Here is a 21450-nt window from a genome sequence, read left to right as displayed (position 1 = left end):
ACTCCATGAAGCTACTCCTATTCCGTATTCTTGCTGCATCACTTTCTCTTGCGATCTCTAGCTCTTCAAAAGCATTATTTTTTAAAGAAAAATAAATCATCTTAATTAATGCTTTTGGTGCTCTTCCTATGTTTTTCCAGTTTCCTATTCCAGACTACCTCCATTCCAAACTACCTCCTTTTGCAAAGCACTTGCATGTTCTCGGCAAGGCATATGATAAAGCAGTTTGAGTAGGTAAACAAATTATGTGGACACCGTGTAAGGAAGTTCATAACATGAGGTGAATGAAAAGATTGTGGAAATGGTAACTGGAGCACTTCTGACAGGATGTACACCACACCACAGCAGTTTTCTAATTTGTTTATGATCTTGCAAAATAGTTGATACTGTGCTGCATTTAGTTAGCGGCTTGAGTCTCTGGGAGTTTATAAGATGTCATAGTTGCTGTGATCTTTCATTAGTGTGATCGAGGCACTCTGCTGTTGGGCCACTCTTCTGTTTATTGATCCAATTGTGCTCTAGGTTTTGGGAAGAAAGCTGATTGCACAGACTTGGACATAGTTACCTCTTCTCTTGTAGGCTAAGGTTACAGCACCAATGTTGGGTATGTTCAGTCTGCCATGCCATACAGGTCTGTACCAAGAGCCAGTAGGACAAAGTAAGCCCATGCACCTGGACCTTTCCCAATATCTGTTTGCACTTCCCAGTGTCTGCAGTATGGCCTGTACTTTTATCACCAAATGGGTATGAGGCTGTAGCTCAGCAGTACTTGGCTTTGATACACCCACAGGTGTATTGGGAATTTAAAATTCCACTGACACCAATGGTTTGCATAAAATGAGTGATGGATGATTTCCGTGCCAGTTTTGTTGGTGAGTTGTAACATCTCCCAAAAAAAAGCAAGTGCAGCATGTGATACACTCCACCTTCACAGCTCCTGACATTGATCTTCTCTCCTGTGCAACCATCTCACAGACTTTGAAGGTGAAAGATTGGTCTCTGCGGGATGTGAGGGTGGAGGTTCACGGATACTTGCAGTGTCTTCTGTGGATGTGGGTGGGTGGCTTTCTTAATTGGGTCACAGGCTGACCTGTGACGCTGGATTTGGCTGTTGGTGACCTTTATAAATGTGGATCCCAAGAATACGAGCCACTCCAACTTTAAAATTGGAGTATCTTTTAAATATTTGGTGTTCTTCATTACTACCAAATAATTAGCACTCGGCAATGTTCTTTGCAGTGAAATAGTTCTCTGTCATATGCATTGCTTCATTAGTCTATATTTTGAGAATACAGTGTGGAAACTTGGCACTGTTGTGATAAGAAGCTGCCCTCTCCCCACAGATTAGCTGACTAGGATGATGCACTGAAGTAGTTCTGGGCACTCCAACTGTAACCTTGCACTGCCAGGAGAGGTGTGGATTTCCTGTTGGTAATGGAAAAATTATGTAATCTGGAACCAATCCGAATCGCTCGCTGTTCATGAGTGGATTCTTTTCCCAGCTGAAGCCTACCTCTCCTCAAGTTTGGCAGATTTTCAGCAACAACAAAAAATACTTGTGCCAGCCTATTAATGGACATGTAGTTATAAAATTGACTGTGTAGCCCATAATAGTCACAGGACAATTGAATGTCTGGTAACTGGAGATGGTTACATGGTGCAAGCACTGTGTACTTCTGACTGCTTGTGCTTATTAGAATTGTTTAATATTGCAAGAAATTGCAGGTCTCAAATTTCTTTGGAGGACCTGCAGACAATCAATCTGGCCAAGTATTCGGTGGGAACCGTTTTAAAAAAAAAAAAAAAATACTAAAAGAAGGAAGGAGTGATTACAAAATAAGGGAAAGTCATCAATTATAGGGGCTGGTTTCGCTCACTGGGCTAAATCGCTGGCTTTTAAAGCAGACCAAGGCAGGCCAGCAACATGGCTCAATTCCCGTACCAGTCTCTCCGAACAGGCGCCGGAATGTGGCGACTAGGGGCTTTTCACAGTAACTTCATTGAAGCCTACTCGTGACAATAAGCGATTTTCATTTCATTTTTCATTATTCTGTGCTATAGATTTCCATGCTGGCATTGCACATCTATTGTCTGACTCTGGAATCTCTATCACAAGTTTCAGATTTGAAACCAGTTTGTCAATTTTTGATTTGGGATATATATAATTAAACTGTGGGTTAAATGTTTGGTCACCCAGCTGAAGAATTCCCTTTTGCTGTAAACAGCCTCATTTTTTTTTTTGCAAATTATCTATTCGTGATTAGTTTAGTGATTTTCTGCAATTTAAAAAGCAAATTCTGATTTCAGTTCTTTTGATCTTTTTCAAATGTGTTAATATGACTATTATAGCTCTCCACATTGTGAATATCTTTTTACTGAGCATTCACTTGGCCTCTATCAAACATCGCTGAAATACCGATACAGATGCCGGGTGTGTGTTTGGGTATTCCCTGCTAGGCATGGTAAGTGATCCTAAAAGTGTACCTGCTAGCATGTGGAAAAGGTGTGCTAACGTTTCAGGTGTCATCTGCCATCTCTAAGACATTATTTGGTTTCAGAGTGCATAACAGGTGGTGTTAAAGTATGATGGGGAGTTGCTGTGAAGCTGGTCAGGATTTTGTTGAGTCCCAGGTTCGATCCCGACCCTGGGTCACTGTCCGTGTGGAGTTTGCACATTCTCCCCGTGTCTGCGAGGATCTCGCCCCCACAACCCAAAGATGTGTAAGGCAGGTGGATTGGCCACGCTTAATTGTCCCTTAATTGGGAAAAAAAGTTGATATTCTAAACTTTAAAAAAGAAGGGAGAAAAAAAAAAGGATTTTGTTGAGAGTCTTGGTTTTATAAAACTAGAACATTGCCATTAGAGTATATTTTTGTAATGAACAAGTGGTTTCTCTCTCACTGACCAGCCTCTTGATTATGTGCATCTGAACAGATATGCTTAATGGTCTCTGTAGCTTTTTAGTACAAAAATATAGTTCAGCTATTTTCTATGCAGGGTGAACTTTGGACTGCAGTCTCTGGTTCCTTTTAGCCTCAAACATGTTTATCTTTATCTCTTTCTCAGTCGTTCCAAGGCAGCCAGGGACGTGCGTACCTGTTCAACTCCGTGTAAGTATGTGGCTCTTTTTGCTGTTCTTGGGTGTCTGTGTGTCCTTGTGCTGTGTGGGTTTGTTTTTCCTCCAAATTTGCACTCATGAACTTGTCATGGTCTTTGGGGAGTTGAACTGTAAGACTGGAAATGATGAGTAACGGGTATTTGGCTCAATTTTGCACTGAAAGTCTTAGTTGATTAATTGAACCTCATTTAAACAGAGGCTCCTGCTTTTACTCCTACCAATGACACTTGATCAGGTGTAAAATGGGAGAATGTGCGTGGCTTCTTGTATCAAGGGAGAAATTCCTTTACAATGGCATGTTGCCATTAGAAACATTCAAAGCTGTGTGTTTGAAATCCATTTGTTTTTTGATTAATCTGTGTTGGAATGGGGGTGTCGCATTTGCAATGAGCACTAGTCTCCATTGCTAAGAGGTTGCTGAATAAGAAATTGGGGTGGATGTGAGGCCTTACAGAATTAAGTGGTTTGATGGTTTCTCCCAATTTGGGTATCAAGTGGGAGAATGGTTTCAGTGTCGAGAGTTGCTGTATATATAATTTGTAATTTTTTTTCCCAACTGGGTTTGAGGAATTCCTCATCGATTGCAATTGCCTATGGTGCTGGATTGTAGGTGTTTGGGATTTCCTTGTCACAGATGTTGGTTCGCTAAGTTGGCTGGACGACTGGTTTGTGTTGCAGAGCGCCACCAACTGTGCGGTTTCAATTCTTATACAGGTCAAGGCTACCCATGCAGGCCCTGCTTTGTCAACCTTGCCCCTTGCCTGAGGTGTGGTGACCCTCCAGTTAAACTACTATCAGTCAAACTACCACCAGTCAGCTCCCTCAAAGGGGAGAGCAATCTATGCCAGCATTTATTGCCCATCACTAATTGCCCTTGAGGGGGCAGTTAAGAATCAACCACATTGCTGTGGGTCTGGAGTCACAAGTAGGCCAGACCAGGCAAGGACAGCAGATTTCCTTCCCTAAAGGACATTGGTGAACCAGACAACCCAACAATGTTTCCATGGTCATCGTTATGGTTCTCCTGGGATTATGGTGATTTCATATTCATTTCACTCTTTAAAATCCTCCTGTGATTTTTTTTTTGTTCACCGTTTTTATTAACCTCAAAACATTTTGAACAGTGTGTTACGTCACTCTGCAGAGAAAGTTTCAGAGTTGTATCATTCTGGTCTTTGAGTCAGGGGGTATGGGTGATTGTGGCCAATTTGATAAAGCATGTATTTGTGGGTGTTACCACAGTATTTTCCCTGGGATTGCCCTCTTCTACACTGTTATTTTAAAGGCTTTAATCATAGTGGATTTCCAGATCCCGCATTGTAACTTAACGGAATGGTTATTCCAAGAGGAGAATACCCTCCATTGGTTTGAGCACTATGTGGAGGCGGTGGCATAGTGGTAATTTCACTGGACTATTAGACCAGAGACCCAGAATAATGAATGCTCTTGAAGACCCATGTTCAAATTCTGCCACTGCAGATGGTGTAATTTGAATTCAATAAAAATCTGGAATTAAAGTCTGACAATGACCATGGAACCATTGTCGATTGTCTAGTTCACTAATGTCCTTTAGGGAAGGAAATCTGCTGTCCTTGCCTGGTCTGGCCTCCATGTGACTTCAGACCCACAGCAATGTGGTTGACTCTTAACTGCCCCCTCAAGGGCAATTAGTGATGGGCAATAACTGCTGGCACAGCCTGCGACACCTCCCATGAATGAATTTTTAAAAAGTGGCATTAGGTAACTGTGTTGGAGTCAGCTATTCGGACTCTGGTGTAAAACAGCTGCCAGCAAGGTAATGGATTGTTTCTGCACTGTTTGGTTGTTCAGGTATGACAAAACCACAGTGTTGTAATCATGGAATAACATTGTACTGCGGCTGTTAAATGGATCTATGTCAAAATAGTGCATGGAATGTAGCTGTGTTGATTCCACGAATTATTCTGGAGCTATTAACAGCACTGCTTGATCTTTATTCAGGGAAGGAGGATTAATGTAGTGGATCAATAGTTGGAGGGGAGAAAGGAGAGTGTATGGTAGAATAATCTACAATGGTTTCCGGACGGAACAGGTTGAATACCCTTCACACTTTGTTTTTAGCAATGATCTCTATCTGGGCCTACACAAGTGCTTCAAAGCTCCTTGTGACTCCAAAAGGCACTTTGCATTTTGCCAGTCTAACTGCTTTCTTGAGGTAGAACCTTCCCCAATTTTCCTTTTCCCTCTTTTTGAAAGTCCATAATATTGGCTGTCCTCCACTGTCCAAAATGTGCTTTATTCATGTGAGAGACTGGCCTGAGTATCAGCAGGCTGTCTGGCCCGGGGAGATATGCTGGAGTGTCACTAGGTAGTAGTTAGGGACCTGAAATCCTGCTTTGTGTGGTCTGCCTCCCTAGCTCCAGAGGTGGGCGAAATTCAGTCCCAATTGCTGCCCATGCTATGATTGCCGAATACTAGTGGAATTGGACACTGCCCGCCCTCTGCTCTTGCAATTCTTTTTTGTGTCACACAGGGATTTCCATTTCATATCAGTCCTTTAAATGTCCAAAAGTGATTTGCTAACTGTCTGGATTGTGGTTATACACAACATTAAGCACAAGTAACTGCTGCACACTCATTGCTTCCTCTTGGTAAATTGAGGGAATTTGAAAGAGAGGATTATTTCCTGCCATGTCATGCCTCTTCAAATAGGACAACAATGATCTTTTGTGTGTTCTAGTTTGGATAAGTTTGTTCATCCAGTTGTGGAGTGATGAATGATTTTGAGGCTTTTAAAGTACACTCTTGACTTTGGTTCAGAGGTTAATGCATGACTGTGTAGAACTCTTGTAACCAGGAAAACCTCCAGTACTGAGCTGGCTAATCTTAACTGGTTGGGTATTTTCCGACTGGCTCCATGCCTGTGGGCTGGGGATCAGAGAAGGAGAATAAGGGGATGGACCAGGATTTGGTCCAGTGACAATGCTGCTTCCTGATGAAATTGAGCATGGCTGCAGTGGCATTCATGGGCAAGTATGGACATATGAAAGAAAGGGACAGGCCAGCTGGCTTGTTGCGTCTGCCTAGGCCTGCCACGGTAGAAATTTCATTCCTTCAACTCACCGCCTCACTTTTTCTCCTCTCCTGGCCTGCCTTGCACATGAGGCAATCTCCATGACGAATTGAGGAAAGAAAGTCAGAAAATCTTGTGCTTGTTTGAGAGAGCTCCAGGGGTTGTTGGAATTTCCCAAAGGTGATCAACCAAATTGGAGGGAACTGCTGTGACTGGGTGACACCCCTAGTTAATCTTCCATCATTTACGAAGATTTGGCAGCCATGCTCTTAGAATATTCAAAAGTATGCTGGAAACGTGTGAATTTGCATCTGCTGCATGTGCTGGCAACTAGTCCCAGGGTTCCATGAGTCTGTGTAAAAGAATAAGTACTTTCCTGTATTTAACTTGGATCTATGCTTTTGTACTTTAAACACCTGTCTGTCTCCAGCTGATCTAGATCAAATATCTATTGGGATGAAATCTAATACTTTATTTTAAAGAATTCAATAAATCTGTGTTTTCCAGAATGGGAAAAACCAAAGCCCTTCTACCTATCCAAATAACAAGGACCCTCTGATATCAATTTAGGGAACTTTTTAAACCTTTTTATTAAAAAAAAAAAAATCCCACTTTGCGAAGGGACCAAGAATTAGGAACAGGTATAGGTCATTTAGTCCCTCAAGCCTTCTCCGCCATTCAGTAAGATGGCTGATCTAATTGTGACCTCAATGCCATTTTCCGGCTTGCCCCTTATTCCCACATCTCTCTACCTCTGCCTTAAAAAGTATTCAATGACCCTGCCTCTACAACTCTCATCGGAAGATTTCTACAGACTCTTCACCATTAAGTAAAAGATGTCTACTCCTCTTCATCTTAAATGAGAAACACCTTCTAGTCTCTCTACAAGGGAAAATGTATTTTCAGCATTCACCCTGTCAAGTCCCCTCAGGATCTTGTATGTCTCAATAAGATCATCATCCTTCTAACCTCCAATGAATACACACACAACTTGTCCAAATTATGCTTGTCAGATAAACACATTGTCTGAGGAATCAGTTGAGTGAACCATCTCTGAACTGCTTCTAGTGCAGTTATGTCCTTATTTACTGTACACAGTACTCAGTGTGGTCTCACCAATGCCATGTACAACTCTAGAATAACATCCCTACATTTATTGCAAGGGGAATGGAAGGTAAACAACAACCCATTTGCCTTCATAATCACTTGCTGTACTTGCACACCAACTCATTATCTAGGGCACCCTGATCCCTCTCTTCCACTGAGTTCTACAATGTTTACATTTAGATAACGTGCTGCTTTTCTATTCTTCCTGCCAAAATGGACAAGTTCATGTTATCCTGCTTTACATTCCATCTGCCAAATTTTACCCAATCATTTAACCCACTTAACCCATGTCCCACTCCTTAATGTTCTCTTCACAACTTTCTCTCCTGCCTACTTTTGTGTCATCTGATCCCTGTAGCACTTCACTCGTTACATTCTGCCAACCCAAAAATGACCCATTTATCTATCCCTACTGTTTCCTGTTGGCTAACCAATCCTCTAGCCATGTTGCCCCCTTCGAAAGCTCTCATTTTGTGTAGTAACCTTTGTGGAACCTTGTCAAATGCCCTCTGGACATCGAAATACATCAGATCCACGGGTTCCCGTTTATGCAAGTGTCTCACTATGACATCTTCAATAGGTTGTAGCATTATCTCTATGACAAATATTAAGCTTTCTGTCTCCTTCCTATTGAGTAGAGGTGTTAATAACATTTGCTATTTTCTAATCTGATAGGACTTTTCCAGAATTTGGGGAATTTTGAAAAATCCAAGCCCAATGCATCTATTATCTCAGCAGCCACTTATTTTGATACCTTAGAGTGAACCTAGGGTCCTTGTCAGATTTTAGTTCTAATACTTTTCTCAGTACCCTTCCTTCCTCCCTTTACCGTAGATTCGCAACTATTTCTGGGATATTATTTGTATCCTCTACTGTTCATCTGCCTTTTCCTTGTTTTCCATTATTAATTCTCTACATTCTCTCTAGGTGACTCTCCTTTGTAAATATCTGCAGAAACTGCCCTTCTATTTCTAGCTAGCTTTCTCTCACACTCTAATTTCTCCATCCTTATTACTCGTTTAATTATTCTTTGCTAGTTTTTATATTCTGTCCAATCTTCTGAGCTTCCCCTAATTTTCATGGAATTGTACACAAAGTTTCCTTAGTTGGCCATGGATGATGCATCCTTCCCCTGTCTTTCGCACAGGAATTTACCTTTGGCATGTAATGAAGTATGTCTGCCATTGCATCTCTACTGACCTATCCCTTAACCTAATTCCCCAGTTCACTTCAGTCAGCTCTGTCGTCATGCCCTCTTAATTGCTCTTAAGGTTAAAACTGGTCTTGGGCCCACTATTTTCCTCAAACTGAATGCCATGTTAAGTCCTATATGATCACTGCAATCTACCTTTACTATGCGATTATTAATTAATTAATCCTGTCTCATTGCACATTACCAAATCTAGAACCGCCTTTTCTCTGGTTGTAGAATGTGCTGCTCTAAGAAACTGTCCCAAAAGCATTCTGTGAACTCATCTTCCATGCTACCTTTGTCAATCTGACTCGTCCAACCTATAAGTTGATAAAATCACCAACAATTATTGCCGTACCTTCTCACAAGCCCCCATTATTTCTTGTATACCCCATCCTACATCATGCTTACTGTACTCTCAAGTGACTTCCTACCTTTATTATTTCTTGTCTCTACCCAAACTGATTCTACATCTTGACTTTTAGAGCTAAAGGTGTCATCCCTCTGTAACGTACTAATGTAATCTTTAATTAACAGTGCTACCATTCTACCTTTTTCTAGCTTACTGTCCTTCTAAAATGTCAATTTGTTTTATATTCAATAGTCTTCTTGCTCTATTTGCTTTCACAGTAACCTCCGGGCACTGGTCATGGGCCTTCAGTGACTCATGCACTATAACATCAAGATCCTTGTTAGCAACCTTGAGCATACAGCTCTGAATGGTGTGTACATGTTTGGAGCTGCCTCAACCTAAGAACATCACATTACATTAATCTATACTAGTTCATCTGCCTATCCTATCTCGCTTTTGACTGAAATTTTTATTTTCCATTTCGGGTCACTCACCACTTACCCGAGAGCGATAATTGCTGACCTCAAACAAAAAAAATTGCAGGCAGCTCCCCTAACTCCTCACTGAGACACCTTCATCCAGATTGTTAATGAAGGTAGTAAAGAACAACTAGCCTTGTGGTACTGCCATATGTGTCTGATGCCCATGACTATTAATAGAGAATGTCATCAGTTTTGTTGCATGTCCCAAAATTTGTCTGTCAATCCTGCAGAACTGGACCACCTTTTTCATAAAGATTTTAACCATGTTAAAATATTTAAACATCCATCCAAATAGTAATTCAACAATTTGAATAAATATTTTTGACACAGGATGTTCTTTCCCAGAAGCCATCCCTAAAAACCCTCTTTCAAGGTAGTCTGGTCCTATAGGATTGACAAATTTTGGAGCATGTCATAAAGCTGATGGTATTCTCTAATATGGGTCCTAGGTACACGGACAGGTGTTTGGGGCTGCTGCTCTTCACTGTCTTTGTGAACATTCTGGGTCTTTTCTAGAACTTCACCTGTAATTGAAGTTAACTAATGGGCGTACAGTTTCCTTGCTAGGACTTGCTGCCCTTTCTCAATATTAGTGCAATGTGCAACACCCCCCCTCTTGTTAATGGGAACTATTCCAGACCTGAGTGAACTATGAAATAAATGAGCAAGTAGTTGAAGCCACAGTCCCTCATTTCTTGAGTGCACTCTACTGAAATGTCCTGAGGCCAATTAGTTGAGCAACAACTGTATCCATGTGCACTTTAACATTCAATTTTAGCATTGCGACCCTGTGCTGTATTATTAGTAACCCAGCACATCAATAGTAAAGACTTTTATTACACAATAGTCAGTTGCAACCTCTGCCATGGCTTATGACTGTCAAACCACAAGGATAAAATAGGCTAGATGATGAAATTTGGTGGTTTGAAGTAAATTTTAAGAATTGTCTGAAAGGAGAAAAGACCGGTTTAGGGAGGAAATTCTGGAACTCAGGACTGGCAGTTAAAGATAATACTCTGCGGTGGAGCAGTTTAAATTTGGGGGCAGGTAAGAGACCAGAATTGAAGGAGTGCACATGAGTTGAATGCTAAGGCTGGAGAAGATTTCAGACATGGGAAGGGTCAGGGTTATGGAGGGACTGGAAAATAAAAGGTGGGATAGGCAACACGGTGGGGCAGTGGTTAACACTGCTGCCTCACGGCGCTGAGGACCCAGGTTCGATCCCGGCCCCGGGTCACTCTTTGTACATTCTCCCCGTGACTGCGTGGGTCTCACCCCCACAACCCAAAAAAAGATGCGCAGGGTAGGTGGATTGGCTATGCTAAATTACCCCTTAATTGGAGAAAAATAAATGGGCACACTGAATTTTTAATAAAATAAAAGGTGAGAATTTTAAAATCAAGACATTGGGTCGCAGTCAAGAAATGTAGATCAGTAAGCACAGAGGAGATGGGTAAATGGGACTTTTTATGATGAACTACAAAGTGTTGGATGATCTGAAGTTTGCAAAGGGTGCAAGATGGGAGATCAGCCAGATGTGTCAGAATAACCAAGTTTAGAAGCAAGAAATGTATGAGCTGAGACAGGAATGGAGCGATGATTGAGGGCAGCATGATGGCACAATGGTTAGCACTGCTGCCTTATAGCTCCAGGGTTCCACGTTTAATTCTGGCCTTGGGTGACTGTACATATGGAATTTGCACAACCTCCCTGTGTCAATGTGGGTTTTCTCCGGCTGCTTTGGTTTCCTCCCACAGTCCAAAGATGTGCAGGTTAGGTGGATTGACCATGCTAAAAATTGCCCCTTAAATGTCCAAAGATGTGCAGGTTGCGGGGAGTAAGCCTGGGTAGGGTGCTCTTTCAAAGGGTCGGTGCAGACTCAATGGGCAGAATGGCCTCCTGCACTGTAGAAATTCTATGGCTCTATGGGAATAGATTGTCATGTGATTGTACCTTGGGTGCTTATCAAATAGTTGCAGTGATGTCATTGTGTGGATGGAGCTGGGGTGTCTCTGGCTTTTACTTTCGTTTTGAGCTGGAAGCTGTTTTGTGGCTTTGTGTTTTCCTGTTGTTTTAGTTAGTTGGGAGCTGCACTCAGACAAAGCGGGTGTATTTTTGGTCTCTATGTTAAAAAGGTGTTCCGATCACTTGATAATTTAAACATGATAACTGTTCTCTGTAGAGAATTCAAACCTACTGTCTTTGTTAAAAAGGCTATTTGGCTTATTGACGTTGTTAGGAAAGTTATTAAGGGTTACATATAGAATATTGTATCTGTGTTGATAGTTGATAAACTGTTTACTGTGTGTTTATAAAATGTTAATTGAATTCCGAGAATAAACATGGTTTTGTTTAAAAACACTTAAGGTCTCTGCATAACACCTGATAAGTGGGCCCTTGTGCTCCTCAATCTAACCAAAATCTCAAATGAACTCCATGATATACTTTGGTGTTCTCTAAACCCTGGCCCATAACAAGATTAACTTGGTTGTGGTGTAAAGTACAAATATGTGGTTGGAACTTCAACTCTGGGTATTGTATGATATCGAAAGTTATGAACAACCTAAGTTACACAACTTTTTTTTCTTTTTGCATGTTAATAAGAAGATACACTTACTGAATTCAGAAGCCACAAATTCCAGTAGCACTTAATGGGATTTTAGACATTAAACCATTAACAAAAGAAAACTTGTACGCACAAGATTACATTTATACAGTTAAAATTAGTCTTAAAGAACATCCCCAAAAACATCTCCCACTTGGTTAGACTCACAATAAACACCGCCTTAGACAAATCCAATAAAAATACCCGCTACTATAGCTACTATAATTTCATTGAGACATATCACACGACAACTCACACCTTTCTTTCACTCTGCTGTAGAACTTCAGGCACCTGATTGCTGTTTGCAGCCCCAAAACTTTTCTGGCTTAACTGGGTAGCTGATTAAAAACTGTTTTTTGGAGATAAAAAACTTTCTGGCTTGGTTGTAAGGCTTTTTTGCCTCTTCACAACTCTTCCCAGCACAACACTCCAGAAGGTCTTGCATGGTCACTCTAAGCTCCCAGCATCTCTCCTTAAGCAATGTTTTGCTCTTTCGTCTTGATTTCATTATCCTTCAGCCCTTCTTTGAAACTTACCTTTCCCAGTATATAAAAATGTCATATTGCCCCACTTTTGGGTCAAATAAAATTCAATAACCTTGCTATATTTATTTATGACATATTCCAAGTTGTAACACCTTTTAATGCCCCTTTTGAAATTTAACTGCTAAGAATTCAAAGTTTTATTTTTCTGACCATTGCGGATTTACTTTTAGAAATTTCAATTCAGCCATATTAGCTTCAAGTGCATACCTTTCACACAACTACTTTGATGTCCTCAACCCTGTGGACGCAGTTGTCAGCTTAATTAACTTGTTTTACACACCCACACACACAACCCCTGCCTGGCGATCATCCATTCCCTTCCTGCCTATACAGTCTTAGTCTGTGGTGTGACCACTTCTATATACATGGTATCCACAATACTCACTGCCTCGCGGATGCTCCTGGAAGGTTGGGTTTCGGAGCTGGAGCAGCAGCTGGAGACGCTTCCTGCACACATGCTAGCCCTGGGCACTGGAAACATTCCCAGTTTCCCACATAGACCAGGAAGAGCATACCATGGCTTTGAGCTCTCCTGTCATGACTTGCTCCTTTAAATTAAACCTTTTGGAAAATACTTAAAATCAAATAATATCAATTACTCTAGGGCCCTTCTACCCTGGCCCTCATTACTATAGAGTATAGTCCTTGGCAAACTATAAAACACAAAATAAAGACCTGACAAACTATATGCGATAAAAGTGGGAAATAGTTACCCGACCATACTTACCTGACCATACCCTCACAGTCAGCTGCTTCCACTTTCCCCAAGTCACTTTTTAAAAAAGAAAATATTTGATTGAGGCATGTATAATTTTAACATTTTAAACAACAGAGCGGTCTAGCATACGCACAAAACCCACAATAACATACCCAACTCGTCCCCCCCCCCCCCCCCCCCCCAAAACTCCTCTCTGGGTCATCAGGGAGGCAAAGGCCAAAATGCCCCCACCCCCACCCCCCTGCTCCAGGATCTTCTGCCACTCCAAAGATTGCCACCTCTGGACTCTGAGAATTCCAGGACCTCTGACATGACTTCTGAGAATCTCTGCCAAAATCCCCATAGCTTCAGACAAGCCAAAAACATATGTACATGATTTGCCGGACTTCCCCCACTGTACTCTCATCTGCCCTCCACCTCCTCAGAAAAACGTACTCATCCAGGCCACATTCATATGAGCCCTGTGGACCACCTTGAACTGGATGAAGCTGAGCCTGGCACACGACAAGGATGCATCGACTCCTCAGGGCCTTCTCCCATAGCCTGACTTCCAACTCCCCTCCCAACCCTTCCTCCACTTCACTTCCCCGATTGACCCCCTTCCCACGCCATCAGTTCTTCCTATATTTCTGAGACCCTCCCCTCCCCATCACCTTATCCTGTAGCCCCCTTAGTGGGAGGCGAGGGAAGCTTGGAACTTGCTTCCGGACAAAATCCCGTACATGCAGGTACCGGAATCCGTTCCAACCCGGTAATTCGGACTCCTCCTCGCTCCTCCAGGCTCGAAAAACCTTCCTCAGTGAAGAGGTCCCCAAATATCTCACTCCCTGCCAGCTGCCACCTCCTAAAACCCCCGTCCAGCCTCCCCGGAGCAAAGCAGTGATTATCACAGATCGGTGACCACTCCAGTGTCATGTGTTGCCTCTATTGCCCTCACACACTCGGGGCTGCCACTACCACTGGTCTTGTGGAGTAACGAGCCGGCGAGAACGGCAGAGGTGCTGTTAACAGAGCCATCAGACTCGTGCCCTTGCAAGATGCTACCTCCATTTGCTCCCACACTGCCCCCCCCACTACCCATTTCCTAATCATCAGAATATTGGCTGCCCAGTAATAGCTAATAAAGTTCGGAAGGGCCAAGACCCCCTCATCGTGCCCCCGCTCATGAAGGACCTTCTTCACCCTCGGGGCTTTCCTGGCCCATATAAAACCCGAGATTGCCGCGTTCATCTTCCTAAAAAATGCCTTGGGGATGAAGATTGGGAGACACTGAAACACAAACAGCAATCTTGAGAGGACTGTTATGTTCACAGTCTGTACCCTCCCCGCCAATGACAGCGGGAGCACGTTCCACTTACAGAAGTCCCCTTTAATTTGCTCAATCACCCTGCCCAAATTTAGTTTATGACGCTGACCCCAGTCCCTTGTCACTTGAATCCCCAGGTACCTATAACTCCTTCCCACCACTTCGAACGGCATCTCCCTCAGCCACCTCTCCTGCCCCCTTGCCTGGATCACAAAAACCTCACTCTTGCTCATATTCAGTTTGTAACCTGAGAACTGGCAAATTCCTCCGTCACTTTTGAATCCTAACGTCACCTCAAACTCCAACCTAGCACTCCGATTTCTCATTGCATTCTTGCGCTGTTTTCAATCTCCTGATAATCGGCAATCTCCCTTGTAGCATCTACTCCAGCTCGAGGCGATGCTAACTGTCTGGCCTGGTGTTGTTCTCTTGCACTCTCCTCTATTTGCTTCTCCCGATCGGGTGAGAGAGAGTTTACTGTGGCCATGGTCAGAGGATGTCACATGACTTTTGATTAGGGCTGTTTCAGTGTTGTGGCAGAAACCTGATTAGAGCGTCAAATATGAGTTGCAGGAAAATGAGCACAGCACAGACATGTTCAAGAACCTGAGAGAGGAAAGGGAGATTGGAGATGGGGCAGCAGGTTGCAAGGACAGAGGAGTGAAGGGTGAAGTCGGGGAAGTTATGAGAGCTTCCAAGGTAGCATTAGTGGATTAAATTCCAAACTCCCATCCCATTAAATTCCTGAACCACATAATATGGGGCTGGGAATGCAGGATGATATCTTGACTTTTACTGCGTTTTGACCAGGATGTGTTTGAAATTGGAAAAAGATCTTCTTTGCTCTATATTCGGAGTAAATGCGATTGCCACTCTTGTCTCTCTCCAAAATGCTGGTTTATGGGGCGTTGGCACCAGGCAATCTGAGTTTGGGGGGGGGGGGGGGGTGAGCCGAGGAGCCAAATGGCCTAATTCTGCTCCTATATCTTATGAAACAGGAGTGCAGAATTTATATATTCTCGAATTCAGGGAGAGGCTACTCACTAATGAATGCTTAAACTACTGTGAGGAGTTTGCACTTTCTCTCCACGTGCGTGTGGGTTTCCTCCAGATGCTCCGGTTTCCTCCTACAGTCCGAAGATGTGCAGATTAGATGGGGTTACGGGGTGGGAGAATGGGCCTAGGTAGGGTGCTCTTTCAGAGGGTTGGTGCAGACTCAATGAGCCGAATGGCCTCCTCCGCTGTAGGAATTCTAAGATACTGTTTTTTAAAATTCCTCCAACATTATCTTGGCATCCACTATCCAACAGTATTTTTTACAATGCTTGTCATTGACAAGCTTCACTGCTTTGCTCCCTCCCATGATCTTCTCCAGCCTTGATGTTCCTACTGTAATCTCCTAACATTGACTTTACTAACTCCCCAAGCCACCCATTGTAATTTGCTTCTTCATTCTGTCTGCTTTGAAATCTCGAATGAGCCTTTTATTCAATCATATTAATTTTAACCATCTCCGAACATAACACCAACTTTTCTTCCCTTTCCTGTAGCTCCCTGTCCACTGTTCTTGAAGCACTGACATGTCTATGTGAGCAGCTTTACATAAATCTAACTTGTTTCTTTGCATTTCATGAGCACAGGCGCACTCGAGGGGTATAGGCTTGCACCCTATCCCTCTTGCTAATTGCACTTGCCTCTGCATACACAGTCGCTCAGCAGGAGTTCCACAGTATAATAGTGTGATCTGTGTGTGTGTGTTGTGGCTCTGCGGGCTTTGAAGTCAGATTTTCTGCTGTGGTCTCTGCAATGCATATGTGGTGCGACGGGCAGCAGACTGAAGACTCTGATCTTTCCCTATGCAGGGTGAATGTGGGCTGCGGCCCTGCTGAGGAGAGAGTGCTGCTGACGGGATTGCACGCTGTAGCAGACATCTACTGTGAAAACTGCAAAACCACTCTAGGATGGAAATACGTATGTGTCTCCTTGTTGTTTTGATTATATTTTGCAAAGATTGCCCATTTCCATTGCTGATAGTGGGTATAGAGGAGAAACGGTGGAGAAATGTTGGGGGGGTCTTCTCTTTTGGTTATGCAACCTCTTGGTTTTGCTTTTCATGTCTTGAGTTAATTGACTTAGTGATATCTATTGCCTGTCTAGACAAAGAAAATGTTGCAAATGCTGTGAATCTGAAATAAAGACAAAATGCTGGAAGTACTCTGGTTAGGCAATATTTGTGGAAGAGAGAATCCAGTTACGCTTTCTCTTCTGCAAATACTGCTTGGCGTCACATCAAGTCAGTTTTATAGCACAGAAAAGAGGCCCTTTGGCCTATCGTGTCTGTGCTGGCCATCAAGTGTCTTATCTATTCTAATCCCATTTTCCAACACTTGGTCCGTAGCCTTGTATGGTAATGACGTTTAGTGCTCATCTAAATTCTACTCGAGTGTTGAGGGTTCCCACCTCTGCCACCCTTTCAGGCAGAGTTCAAGATCCCATCACCCTCTGGATGAAAAGATTTTTCCTCCAACCCCCTCAATCTCTTGTCCCTTACCGTAAATCTATGCCCTCTGTCATTGATGCCTCTACTAAGGGGAAACGTTTCTTCCTATCTTCGACCACATAATTTTGTACTTCGCAATCAGAACCTCCTTCATCCATCTCTGATCTAAATAAAACAACCTCCTGCCTCTTTTCATAGCTGAATCGTTCCAGCTCGGGTAAGGTCTTGGTGAATTTCCTCTGCACCCTTTCTAGCACAATGACCCCCCTTTGTTCCAGCATTTTCTGTCTTTATCTTTATCTCTGTCTGGCTTTGTTCAAAAGTGACCAAATGGGGAACTTTCACGTAATGCATCTCACAGTTATCCTTGCGCTTGGCAAACTACCTTCAAAAGGAAGGGATAATTATTCAATTCTCCACAAACCGCAATGATGTGCCAATCTGTTTGGGTCCACTTGTTATGTCAACAAGGTAGTAATCCCCAAGCTGGTATGAGCCTTTCATATTGCAAATAGAAGCGGACAGAATTTTCAGGCCCCACAGGGCAAGCCAACCAAAGGTCCATTGACGTTGGTGGGACTGGAGGATTCTGCTGAGTGTTGTAGACTATCTGCCAATGAGATTTCTTCAAAGCTTCACCTTGGTGCATTATCCCAAGGAAATAGTCTGATCAAATCATTGAAGACTGTTTTGTAGTGAAGTTGACGTTTTACTGTCAGATGCCCTTTGCCCAATGCCCAGGGGCTATTAATGTAACCACTAATAATAATAATCTTTATTGTCACAAGTAGGCTTACATTGCAATGAAGTTACTGTGAAAAGCCCCTAGTCGCCGCATGCCAGCACCTGTTCGGGTACACCGAGGGCGAATTCAGAATGTCCAATTCACCTAACAACACTTCTTTCGGGACTAGTGGGAGGAAACCCACGCAAACACGGGGAGAACGTGCTGACTCCGCACAGACAGTGACCCAGCTGGGAATCGAACCTGGGACACTGGTGCTGTGAAGCAACAGTGCTAACCACTGTGCTACCGTGCTGCCCGGTGCCCAGTGACTGTTGGTAACGATAAGATAGAGCTAGGATTTGAAATTCAAGTCCTAAAACCACATGTTTGTAGTTATCAGAATATATTTGCCAATCTGTTTTGAAACGGATGTCAGAGAAAAATGTGATTTTTGTCAAGTTTTTGGCTTTTGAAATTGACGTTAGACAACCTTAAATCCCAGCAATGCATTTATCAGAGAGACAGATGCGAACCATGTGAGAGGCAGATTAAGTAAAAAGGGCTAGAAGAGGACCAATATGACCATATAAATCCAGACTGTCCCAGTGAACAACAACCTGTTATTTTCCTTGTTAACCCTGTACATTTACATGTAGTGGGCAGTAGTGGACTGGGAACTGCATTTGAAGAACGAGGAGCACGCTGGACCAGTGAAAGTGACACAACATTCATAATTTGGTGTTGCATCGGCTGGGCACCTCTGTAGAGCTCAATTCATTACCGGATATTAATTTCACCATAATGATCAGAGATCCCTTTGGGAACAGATTGCATGTCCTGTTAAAATTTAATGGCTCGGTCTCCATTTTTCTGTTGGTCAATCTATGTGTTTGGATATTAAACTGCTATTCACCCATTTTACCTCCCTCCCCCACTTGACACTGTTTCTCCTGTTTGCTTTGCAGGAACATGCCTTTGAGAGCAGTCAGAAGTACAAAGAAGGAAAGTTCATTATTGAATTGGCCCACATGATTAAAGACAATGGATGGGAGTGATCAGCGTGCTGTAGACCCCTTCTACTGTTTTAACACTGAGGCTGATCTAATGGACAGAAAATGCTCTGCTATGGGACAGCTCAAATAACATTTGCTGATTTTTAAAAAACTTTACAATTGAACCATTGATGTTGCCTTCTTGTCAGCCCTTTGCTTTTTTAAAAAAATCTCCGCCTAAGTTTGGTGTTCTCTTGTGTGAAACAATCATCTATTGATGAATTGTTTTTTTTCTAAGCTCTTTATGGTTTGACTGAGTGAGGGGGGAAAAGAATTGATTTTTGGGGCGTATAGCTTTACAAATGACTGTTCTGAACTTAGCTGTCCTCCCCTCCCCTTTAAACTCTATTGTGTTTCTCTTCTATTGCTGTGCATGCTTTTACTCTACAACTGGATTAGCTGAACAGCATAGAGGGTTGAGGAGGGAGTTTATATATGTATGCATTTACATATGTTTATTAATGGGTATGTGTATATATTATACATCTACATGTAGCATTTTTATTTTTAAGAGCTGTATCGGTACTTGGGATAATCGCAGTGTTGTGGCATTAAGATAGCTGAATCCCATTGGTTGCGATTGATTCCTCTGTTCCAAACTGTGGCTAGATGTCTAGTAGGCATCAGTCTAGCATTCAGCAACTGCGACGTTGATGGGAAAGGTTGGAGAGAGGGAACCACTGAAATTGATTTTTTTAAAAAAAGGACACGTGTGGCTGGTTCCATGTATTGCCGTATACTAATGCACTGGACAAAACCGGGCACAGAAAGAGGTCTTCTGGGTGTGATATTTTCTACGTGTAGAGCTGGGCTCCCGGTCTGTGGACCGTTAACGACTTAACGGAACGCAGGAAGTTCCTTTGCACATGCCTGAGAAATGGGGGTTCATAACACAGACACACAATCAGAACTTTGTTTTTGTTCCTTTAAAAGAATTATATATTTTTATCGTTGCATTCTCCTGTTCTGATCTCTGCTTCCTGCCACCTAGGTTTTGCTTTGGCGGATGGCCAGTCCCTGTTCTTGGACAGTTTTTGGGTGCAATGGTTTGCTGGTTAAATCATTTTTCTTTTTGTTGTGTAGGTGTGCTCGCTACATACAATGGTGCACTCTGCTGCTAAAAGTCTCTCTTGCAGTGTTAACAGGAAGGTCCAGCAGAAACGTTGCCGCCCCCGCCCCCCAAAAATATTTTTTAGAAAGGTGATGTTGCCAGTGTGATTGCTCTGATCTCCTTTTCATTCTGCGTTCCTATCACTGCTTACATATAACTTGCTCTTGTCAGAATTTTCATTCCCTGGTGGGGTGCAATGATTTGGAACTCTTCGGGAATGAGTCCTGGTCACGAATGCCGCTGAAGGAAGGGAAAATAGGCTCAGTCTGGTTACTGAGCCGATTTTCCAGAAGGGTCACACTAAAGAAACTATATACTTGAAGCAGACTACAGATAAATCTTGTGAAACCAGTTTCCCTATATATAGATATATATATATAAACATTTTTGTACATTTAGAAGAAGAGAAAACGTATTTAAGGTTTTATACATTTTTACTGGGTAAGTTGATTTGCTTCCCATACCTGAGCACTTTTGTTCTCTGGAACATGTCTTTTGTTGCGATAACACTTACTGTCTCTTTGTAAGCTGATTTAAAGTTTTTTTTTCTTACTTTTGAGAAATTGCTTTTCACTTAAACTTTTTTTAAAATAGATGATTGTGGGGCTGGGGTGGTGGGAGTGGAGGCAGCTCTTCTTGGACCAATTGAACAGACCTATGAGCTGGCCAATCCCAAGATGTTTGTCTGTTGGTTTGACCTTCAGAGATTGATTAACTTTTATTTTTAAACTTTTTCTGATTCGAAAAGATAGCTTTCTGAGTTTTTTCCCCCTTTATTTTGAACATTCTTATCTGAGTTTATTGAGACTTTAGAGTTGTTAATATACATCCAATACGTGAGCATTGCTCTGAAGAGCAATGGTCAGTGGCTGATTGGTACAAGGGCGAAGTGAGAGTACAAGTTTGTGCTTTTCTACAAGGACGGTTGATATTGCAAGTTCTAAAGCTTGTTGTATATTAGAAAAGTAATGATTTTTTTGTGCCTGAAATCTTTTAATTTTTGAAAAGTAACCTTTCGAATGCTCTTTCTCTCTCTCTTTCTCTCCCCCCCCCCCCTCCCCCCCCAATAGCTAATGGGACTATACATTGCTTTGCTGATCTGTCTTGACACTACATCAACTTTGTGCAGCAACTCACTGTATTGTACTGGAGTTAAAATAAAGATTTTCACCAGGACGCAACCTGTCTGTCAATGATGGTTGAGGAGCTACTCGAGTGTGAAGTTGAGGCATTAACGAAGGTGTGAAGTACACAGATGGGGCCTGGAGCATTGTTGCCATGGCAGCTCTGTCCTTCTGTGCTGAAACAGATGGAAGTGTAATTATAATATTCCCAAAGATTTTATTTTCTCATAGTTCCCCACCCCCAGTATGTACCCAGGAGTGAAATTTGGTTCCTTTATTGTTGCTTGGTGAATTTTCCCCCTCCTAAATTTACATTTTTTCAGAGGAAGACACAAGAATGATGTGCAAGTTTTAAAGGTTTGAGAAAAAATCAGCTGTTTTGGAACAGTGTGAAATGAAAAACATTTCTTTGAGATGGAGCTTTCTCGCTCCACCGATGCGTCCTGCACATTTGATTTG

General features: G+C 42.5%; 1 protein-coding gene across 4 annotated transcripts in view; it reads left to right on the top strand.

Moving 5' to 3' along the window:
* Positions 1-21043, top strand: part of ypel1 (yippee-like 1) — an 82025-nt gene extending 60982 nt beyond the window's left edge. For all 4 annotated transcript variants that reach the window (XM_072498330.1, XM_072498339.1, XM_072498321.1 and 1 more), the window contains exons 3-5: positions 3067-3110; positions 16340-16448; positions 18670-21043. In XM_072498330.1, coding sequence (XP_072354431.1) covers positions 3067-3110; positions 16340-16448; positions 18670-18759 — 243 coding nt within the window. In that variant the 3' untranslated portion in view covers positions 18760-21043. The remainder of the gene's footprint in view (positions 1-3066; positions 3111-16339; positions 16449-18669) is intronic.
* The last annotated feature ends 407 nt before the right edge of the window (positions 21044-21450 follow it).

The sequence above is a fragment of the Scyliorhinus torazame genome, chromosome 1 (genome assembly GCF_047496885.1).
Source record: "Scyliorhinus torazame isolate Kashiwa2021f chromosome 1, sScyTor2.1, whole genome shotgun sequence".
Taxonomy (NCBI): domain Eukaryota; kingdom Metazoa; phylum Chordata; class Chondrichthyes; order Carcharhiniformes; family Scyliorhinidae; genus Scyliorhinus; species Scyliorhinus torazame.
This window is presented reverse-complemented; position numbering and strand designations above follow the sequence as displayed.